Here is a 10,000-nt window from a genome sequence, read left to right on the forward strand (position 1 = left end):
TAATGCATTGGCAACTATTATGGTCTAGTGTGTGGTTCAGGGATCAAGTGCCACACATGAAAATTGATTTTATACACTGAAGTTCTGTGCTTACATAAAAAGTGCACCAGAAATTGGTATAAATTATTTTACTCTAGTCACAAGATATTTAGAATCAAATGTTTCCATATTATAAGCTCAAATAAAGTATGCCAGCATATTTAATTCTGTAACTTAACAACATTATGTGTTCTCATGAAAGGTCTTCAGTGTAATATCTATATGTATACTGGAAAACTTATATGTTTTCTAGTATGATTCAGGTGTTTGCATACTGAATTGTTGTTTGATTGCTACAAGCAGCATTTATATCAGCACCGTATATCTGCTGGAGACTATAGGTCTAGTTTTCTTTGTAAAATTTTAGGTAATATTATTCTCCCTTGGTTTTATTGCTCTTATTAGTTTATGTCAAATGACTTACAGTAACAGTGATTATCAGTGAACTACATAATTCTTTGTTTGTATTTCCACAGTACAAAATTATATTTTCTTATGTTCCTGTTTTATTATATAACACATGCTGAATGGAAAATGATATATTCCTTTGCTTATATTTTAACAGGGGCTGTCGGAGCAACCAACATGAACGCACACAGTTCACGATCACACGCTATCTTCACAATTACCATAGAGTGTGCAGAGAGAGGTGTGGATGGACAACAACATTGGAGAGTCGGGAAGCTTCACCTTGTTGATCTCGCTGTAAGTGGATTTTGTGTAGTACTATACAGTTATTTTAACTATTCTTCTGATGCCTGTGAATGTGCATGAGGCTTGATGAATAGACTCAATTAAGAACTGATTTTAGTAGATGTTCCTAAATCATATAGTAAATATCTCTTTGTACAACATAATTCTATGGCTAAAAAAAATTATTTGGCTTATCCTGCATACATTTTTTTCAGGGTTCAGAGCGACAGAGCAAAACAGGGGCAACAGGTCAGAGACTGAAAGAAGCTAGTAAAATTAATCTGTCCCTTTCAACGCTGGGGAATGTCATATCGGCTCTGGTGGATGGAAGGTCGACACATATACCATACCGAAATTCTAAGTTGACAAGACTTCTGCAAGATTCTTTGGGAGGCAACTCAAAAACGTTAATGGTGAGACATCTGACTGTTATCTTATATAGACACACACACACACACACACACACACACACACACACACACACACACACACACACACACACACACACACACACACACACACACACACACACACACAAATATATATTATGTAAATGAAACTAGACCACTAAAGTTACATATGCTACTGCCTCTACAGAAACAAATTTCTTTCTCCTTTATGGTGGTTAAAGACTGGATTTTTAAAAATTCAGTTTTCAAAATCACTTTTCTAATATGCATTTGTTATCATGGTATTATTACAGAGTTTACTTATTTAAATAATATATATATTTCTCTCTCTCTCTCTCTCTCTCTCTCTCTCTCTCTCTCTCTCTCTCTCTCTCTCTCTCTCTCTCTCTCTCTCTCTCTCTCTCTCTCTCTCTCTCTATCCCTCTGTGAGTGTGTGTGTGTGTGTGTGTGTGTGTGTGTGTGTGTGTGTGTGTGTGTGTGTGTGTGTGTATGTGTGTATGTGTGTATGTGTGTATGTGTATGTGTATGTGTATGTGTATGTGTATGTGTATGTGTATGTGTATGTATATGTATATGTATATGTATATGTATATGTATATGTATATGTATATGTATATGTATATGTATATGTATATGTATATGTATATGTGTGTGTGTGTGTGTGTGTATGTGTGTGTGTGTATGTGTGTGTGTGTGTGTGTGTGCGCGCGCGTTCGTGTCTGTGTCTAAATAAAGTTTTATATAGATATGATATATAATATATATATATATATATATATATATATATATATTAGTATTTATATTCTTTTCTTTACCTTTCTTTACCTTTCTTTTCTCTTAGTTATACATTTAGAGTAGAACCTAGTTATAAAATGATTTAACGAACATTAAATTATGTGATTTTTTCTGTGTGCATAGTGTGCAAATATAGGACCAGCCAATTACAACTATGACGAGACAATCAGCACGTTGCGCTATGCCAATCGTGCAAAGAACATCTGTAACAAGGCCAAGATTAATGAGGACCCGAAGGATGCTCTTCTTCGGCGACTCCAGGACGAGATAAAGACGCTGAGAGGTCAACTTGAAGGTACTGTAGTGTTACTGTTAAGGTATTGAGTATGTGTAAAAAAACCTTTAGTGTAGTATGGAAACAACACAGAAGCACCCTTTTCTATTTTTTAGCACGTTTTTTACCTTCGGGGGGATATTTCACTGAGTAAGATGTTCATTAGGATTCTCGTTGCATTTTACGTCTTATTTTTATGATCGTTGTTTTCTTGCCTTTGTGAGTGAGAAGCAAGATGTTCTTTCAGTGCAACTGCAGAGTTTATGTATAATAGTTGTTGGCTAATTTTGAATGATTTGGAGTATATAAATCATACTTAAAGATGATAGATTGAAAAGAATAGTTTTAAAATGCTGCTAATTAACTGATACATCTCAGGAGACTTTTACATTAAGAGTTATCACCTGTATTATTAGCTTTCAGACAAAATTTTCCAAGATTCAATATCAGTATTTTTGGGCCATTTTTGGTTCAAATTCGATCATTTAAGCAGAAAAAGCCCTGAAGTATTCATAAAGTCAAACTGTAATGAATATACCAAATTAAAACATAGATCTCATAAAAGAAAAGTAATGAACTGTTCTACTTCCACACCCCACCTATATCCCTCCTTTCTCTTTAACATCAAAGGTTCTTGCTTCGCACAGTCTCACACGGGGTCAAATGATGTCCATGTTTGCACTTCTCTCCCCTCCCCCAGCAGTCCTTTGCGAAACTCCCAAGTTTTCTTTGCGGTTTCTGTCTCATTCCAGCTCATTTGCCATATCTCTTGAGACTTACCTTTTTCTCTTGTATTTTGATAGTGCCAGGTTACTCCTTTTGGCATTCAACAGTACCTTCTTGTGTTTTCTGATCTGGCCTTCTGACAGTTGAAAAGTTTCAAGCATTATTGTGATGGAAACAAGTGTAGTTTTGAACTTGGTATAGTGTTCTTAAATTTCTGATGAGTGCAATTTACCATAATGTGCTTAAGCTTTTACCATTATGAGAGATTTTGAGATTAAGTATAATGTAGTGCTGAAACAGTAAGCACACAACTTTTAGAACAAGTAAATATTTTTAGTGTTGAATATTTAACAAATGTTTATTGGTAAAATTTTGTTGTCTTTAAAAAAATGATGATATATTAAGTTTACATTCATCATTACAGTTCTTTGTCTTTCTAAGGACTGGGTGGCAGTTAAGAAATTTTATTAGAAATACATGCACTGTGTATTAGATATAAGGATCACCACAGGTTTATTGATTTCTCAAATTACACATTTTTCTAATTTCTCTAAAAATAGTTATAAGGGAATTTCTGTCGTCTAAAGAAGTGGATATTGTGATATTTTCACATTCATCAGTACATTTCTTTCTAAGCAATAGGCAAACATTCCAATACCTGAAATACATCAAAAATACATGCAGTGTATTGGATATAAGGATCACCACAGGTTCATCAATTTCTCAAGTTCCACAAACGTATTATTGTACAGAATTGATTATTAGCACTTGTAAGAAGAGGAAACACGTATGCATATATAAGTAGAAACACACTGAAAATTAATTCAAATTATATATAGGGTATTTACCACAATCATTAAACCATCATTAGATGCATGTAGGGTACAGAGGACCACTGGACACCTTTCCACATGTTACTTGTAACTGGCCGATATTTACTCACAGTGCTTGTATGAACACAGCTGCACTGTCACACTCGGTATTAAATATTATCAGTTGGTGCTGATGCAAATGTTTCAGAAGTTGCAATAAGGCTAACTGAGAAATCTAGAATGCTGAATTATGAACTTCTGGTCCATCTTTTACTGTATTCTATTTTTTTAATCTCATTTATTGCTGTTACTTTATGCTGTTAACATTGGTTCCTTTTTTATAGCTGTAATTAATATGATGGCTTATAATCATATCAATAATACAGTAAAAGATTGGAGTATAAGATGCACTTGAATGCCAATTAGTTACATTGCGTATTGCCTATATCACACTGTAACTTAAGTGGTCAAGCTTGATTTAGATATTATCCAACTTAACTTACTATCCCTGTTCTAGTCAGCGAAAAAGTTAGAGAAAAAGGTTAGTAGACATTCATAGAATTTTGTTGTAGTAATTCGGTTGTATTTTTTTATTTCACTGTGCTTTTGAAGTATGTGCATTTGTTATGTGACTTAATGGGCATTTAGAACATGATTGGCATTGGAGAACTTGGAAAAATACACGTTCCACTACTTCTAGATGAATCTGAGGAGGAAGATTCAGATGAAGAGGAATTGGAAGGAGAGGAAAAGCCAAAGAAAAAGAAGAAGAAATTGAAGGAAGAGGAGGTAAGTTACTCCAGATATGTTAATTTGTTAATTAATTTGTTAATTAAAAATGTTAATTAAGATTTGCATTTGGGAGTGATATTTTTTTCTCTCTCTCTCTCACTCTCTCTTCTTTTCTTTCTATTTTCTTAGCTAAAGAATGTTATTTTTTATGTTTTATGCTTGATATACATATTGTTTATGTGGTATCATATATGTACAGATGAAGAGAAGTATTACTGCTTTCAAACTTTTTTTCTTAATTATCTATTTATTTCTTTTAGAGTAGTTAATGCAGTGATCTGATTGTTTATCAAAGGAACATTGAATCAGAATGATTTAATCATAATTACCTATTTATGTACACAAAGTGTTGAAGTAAAAAGCTGCTTAATTGAAAGGAAAGTATTTTGTACAGCCACTGACAGAAATATATAGATAAAGACCAGTTCAGATCCATGCACGTCATATCCTCCTTTTTTCCTCAGGTGGCTGCCATCCGCAAGAAGATCGAAGAGGAACGTAAGATGTTATCGGAAAGGAAGGACCTTGAGGAGGAGGAGAGGAACAAGGTGAAGGGTGACTTGGATAGACATGAAAAGGAGCTGAAGAAGGCCCAGTAAGTCGCTTTGGATTGGGAATTGAAAGGGCGCTAATTGTTTCTAAGTATGAAGGACATTTTTTTCTTTCTTTGTGCGTGCATGTGAGAGAGAGAGAGAGAGTGTGTGTGTGTGTGTGTGTGTGTGTGTGTGTGTGTGTGTGTGTGTGTGTGTGTGTGTGTGTGTGTGTGTGTGTGTGTGTGTGTGTGTGTGTGTGCGCGCGCAGACACGTGCTTGTGTGCATGTGTGCGTACATGTGATAAGTAGGATAATATTTATTTGTTATCATAGTACTATAAAAAAAAAGAGGAAGGTCTTTGTAACCAAGCATTTTGGAGGATCTATGTATAAACACAATTGATTAACAAAACTACAGTTGACATGGGATGTATCTCATGTCTTGCGGGTCCATTGGGTTAATTTCAAAGCAAAAATATTGCATACATCTTGCATCGGTCATTTCCTTATTCTGTAATATACAGTTGGCAATGACTGACCCCAATATTAGTTTCATGAAAAGTACTTTATCACTCAGCATTGATTTTATACTATACACGTAGCTCACTTCCCTTAACCCAATGCCGACGGGCATGACGTGTACGTACGTGCTTTGCCCACTATGAGTACTTGTTTGATTGTTTTTACACATAGATGACTACACTTGTACTGAGTCACCAATGAGCCAGTTACGAATACTGCCTGTCTCGCCCATTTACCCTTTTCTTTGATTTACGAAAATATTTTACGTTATCCTATTTTGCTGTTCTTAATTTTTATAACATTATAGTAACTATGATGTTTATAATAAAAATAACACCATTGATATTCATAGCACTAGTAAAAAATATGTTTTTCCCGCCAATTCAAATCACGTAAGGTCACAAGTTTTATGAATTGACTCCTTTGTGGCTAAGCACTAGCAGAGCCATCTATGTGCTGAGCCATTTCTCAAAAATATAGAAAATGAGCACAGCATTTTCCCCATTTTTTATTCATTTTCTCCGGCAGCATTGAGTTATTGGGTTAAAAGAATATAGCTGATACATTTAGTTAGACCAATTTATTTTTTTTAATTTCAGGAAAGAGCAGGAAGCCTTGAAACAGCGGTTACAAGGGCTAGAACGCAAAATTCTCGTTGGCGGTGAAAATTTGTTAGAGAAAGCAGAGGAGCAGGAGAGACTCTTAGAAGAATCAGCCAAGGAGCTCGAGGAGAGGAGGCGGCATGAGGAACAGCTCCGACATGCCATCACGCAAAAGGAGGTAAGGGATCGTGTGTGCCCATGCAGGTGTGGGAGACGATGAGTAAAGTGCGAAAGATAAGTTTTAAACATTATGTAGCACTTTATATACTAGGAAACAATAGAATATGTCTACTGTTGAGGAGGTCTTAATGCAGTATTTTTCACATGGCATTTAAATGGAGGGAGTAACATGTTGCAATGAAGGTCCATTTGAGTATTACTTGTAGGTTTCCAAATGATAAGAGTTACGCATGTCATTTTTCTTAACCATTACAGGCAGAAAGAATTGACCTAGAAGAAAGGTATACCACTTTACAAGAAGAGAATGCTGGCAAGACCAGAAAGCTTAAAAAGGTGTGGACTCTCCTGATGGCCGCCAAGTCCGAACTGGGAGATATGCAGGCAGAACATCAACGGGAAATGGAGGCTCTTCTGGAGTCTGTGCGACATTTATCTCGGGAACACAAGTTACATCAGCTGATCATTGATTCTTTCATTCCGTTGGAGTATCAGGTAACCATTTTTTAAGACGTTTTTTTCCTTTTTTTCTTTCCTTCCTTCCTTCCTTCCTTCCTTTCTTCCTATTTTTGTGGGAGTGAAATGTTTCTTTCTTTATGTCCCTGTCAGTCACTCAAGAAAGAGTTAACAGGACTTTTTCACAGACATTGTGCTCATAGAAAATAAATATAAGGTATGGTAGCTTAATCAATAATGTTAACAAAGTTGACTTTGTGCAGCCAGGGTACATGCAGTGTGCATTCAAGAATCTACCCTGTTAATTAACAGACCATAACCCTGTGAGTTATTGTTCTTAGCTGAGAACCATGGGTGTGGAGGAAAATACACAGGAAAGGCAGGGGGAATAGGAGAGGGCTGCCAATTGCAAAGCATAAAGAGTACAAGGAGAGAAGACCTGGGCCACACATAAATACCCAGTGTCTGCTCAAACAAGAGCTGGACTGAAAACAGGCCGATTACCACCAGATGAACAGATACAATTGGATGAGTGCAAGAGCACAGATTAAAAAAAGATTGACTTGTCCTGCCTAACAGTTAGGGCCTTGAGAGAACAGCACAGGATTCAAAAAATATTATGAAAGGATCCATCAGGGCCTCCTGTAGGACCACCCCATTGAGGAAGGGGGTGAAAATGTGCCCTGTAACATCCTTGGATGGCAGGCAACTTGAAGCATGGGATGAGAAAGAAAGTACATATATGTACTGCTTGTAAATAATATTCTTGAATGAACCTTGCAACTGCAGTAGTAGCACTGAGTTGATTCCACTTGATAAATCTGATTAAGACATTATCCCTGACCATAAAAACCTTTATCACCAGACCTCAAGGAATCACAAAACAATAGCTTTCAAATGTTTTGCTTATAGCTACATATACCTGTAAGTATATTTTCATGGATATGAGATGCAAGTTCATCACAAGGCTTAAATTTCAGGACATGGTTGAGCGTTATGTTCACTGGAATGAAGACATAGGGGAATGGCAGCTGAAGTGCGTTGCTTACACAGGGAACAACATGAGGAAACAGTTGGATAATGGCGATGCAGAAAAGGAGAATCAGGTAAGCATGATTGATATTTCATTCTTTTGTAGAAGCTGTAGTTTTGCACTTGAATGGTTTATACTCTCAGTTGTAGATTTGACTGTACAGGAATGATGTTAGGGAGCTTTGTGGTAATACATTCCTGTAAAAAACATACTATTAATGCTCTTTAGAGTATAAATAGATTCAGAACATAAATGAGCATTCATTTAAATGCTGTGCCATGGCTTTGATTGAGATTGAAAACTTCTTAGCATAGCACAAGGGAATCCTTGTAGATAAATTGGTATCGAAGGAAAGGGATGTATATTTTCAGTCATGAAAGCTTGTGCTTAAGGTCCAGCCAACTCATGTTTAACAGCCATGTATTGCAGGTGGTTTCCCTGATAACTGTTTTTTTCCCTTTATGTTTTTTGCTTTCCCTGTGCTTCTTGCATTAGTGTAATGAGGTTCAAAAGCTCTCTTCAATATCAGATATCAGTTATAGAGCAAACGAGTACCATTGTGAGAAAAAGATATCCCTAACTTGAAAAAGACAAATATTCATGTATAAGAATTCTTTTCTGTTTTTTACATGTTGTCAGTTATTGTTAGGAAGCATCCAGATTTGTCAAGGAGATGATAGTCCCCTGCTCTCCATTGCTCCTTATCTGATGATGAAAAACCAGTGTATAAGAAATTAAAATTCATAAGCAAGGGCTTGAGGAGACATGCTGTTCTTTGCATTCTATCTTATTTTTTCATTCACAAGTGTGTTTCTTATTTTTCCTTTTGTAATTAGAAAAAAAAATAATGACTCCAAAATAGTAGGATAAATCAGTCTTTTGCTGAAGCAGTTACAGAGGTTAAGAAGAAGTGAATTTGGCCTATTTTGGGATTATCAGAGAGGAATGTCTTACAGAATTAAGAACAAAGTAAATCTTAGGACTTCAGGTCATTCTTTGCTAACCCATTGGATTCAAGTACCTCACTACCTGCATGCGGCTTAAAATCCAGGCTTACTTGATTAGCGACTCTCCCAGGTATGTGGCTTGTAGCCCCAGCACATGTGAACACTGGTGTACAGTGTCAAGACTCCTTGCCTCCCCTTTGTTATGTTAGTGTCTCTATTTCTGTATAGCCCCCCCCCCCCCCCCATTTCTAAAGTCTATACCTGTTACTTGATATGCTGTCTCAAGATAATAATAGAATGTTAACCTTGCACATTCTCCATATTATCTCTTTAGGTAGTCTATAACTGTGCACTAACAGTAACAATAATTAAAATTTAGTTATTTGTATAATTTTTTATATTTTCATAATATTCAATGTTCTGTAAAACAAGAATAAGATCATGGAAAAAGTGTCCTTCCTGAAACCATCACTCTTCCAGTCATGACTCATAGATAGAACAATGCGCAGTCATTTAGTGATAGAAATAATGTTAGAGCCCCTTTCTGTAAGCCCACTGAGGCCAAGAGCTTTGTGCACTGGTGGCAAGTCACTCCCATCACCCCCACCCTGAGCCAAAATTCTCACTACTACATGTTCCTGTCACCCAGAAGATATGTTCATGTTATCTGGCCCTCAGACAATTTTTTTTTTATGATGTAATGGTCATGTCAACCAGATCCTAGGGGTTAATTCAAGAACTGACTTGTTTTTGTGTCAAGCAGTCAGCACTGTATTCTGAAAATATTAAATATTTAAATCATGAAACGGGTGGACTGTACCATCTGTGAACCATTTCTGGAAGAGTGCTGGCTTCAGAGAGGACACTATTTCCATGCTCAGCATCCTATTGCTGTTCACCATGATATGCGGCACAGGGTGTGTTATAGAAATTTAATAATACAAAAGTCTAGAGAGTCTATCTTGACACAGCATAACAAATAACAAATATAGACCTTGAAAATCACAAAACAGAAAAAAAGAATTAAGAAGAAAAAGAAGTAATAATGTTGCAAAGAGGAGGCAAGGAATCTTGATACCACACAAGTTTTCGTGTGGGACCGCACCTACAAGCTAGCCCCCCAGGAGAGCCGCCATTCAAGTAAGCCTATTGTCCAGATTTTGGTCCATGGATGAACATTAAAAGCCCA

The 10,000-nt window shown here is 36.2% G+C and overlaps 1 protein-coding gene across 1 annotated transcript in view; it reads left to right on the top strand.

Moving 5' to 3' along the window:
* Positions 1 to 10,000, top strand: part of LOC125047020 (kinesin-like protein KIF3A) — a 32,042-nt gene that overhangs the window by 9,236 nt on the left and 12,806 nt on the right. Inside the window, exons 5-12 of the mRNA XM_047645043.1 lie at positions 605 to 744; positions 948 to 1,145; positions 2,061 to 2,232; positions 4,450 to 4,538; positions 5,006 to 5,136; positions 6,196 to 6,376; positions 6,634 to 6,870; positions 7,812 to 7,937. Of these exons, the coding sequence (XP_047500999.1) occupies positions 605 to 744; positions 948 to 1,145; positions 2,061 to 2,232; positions 4,450 to 4,538; positions 5,006 to 5,136; positions 6,196 to 6,376; positions 6,634 to 6,870; positions 7,812 to 7,937 (1,274 nt within the window). The remainder of the gene's footprint in view (positions 1 to 604; positions 745 to 947; positions 1,146 to 2,060; positions 2,233 to 4,449; positions 4,539 to 5,005; positions 5,137 to 6,195; positions 6,377 to 6,633; positions 6,871 to 7,811; positions 7,938 to 10,000) is intronic.

The sequence above is a fragment of the Penaeus chinensis genome, chromosome 40, assembly GCF_019202785.1.
Source record: "Penaeus chinensis breed Huanghai No. 1 chromosome 40, ASM1920278v2, whole genome shotgun sequence".
NCBI lineage: Eukaryota > Metazoa > Arthropoda > Malacostraca > Decapoda > Penaeidae > Penaeus > Penaeus chinensis.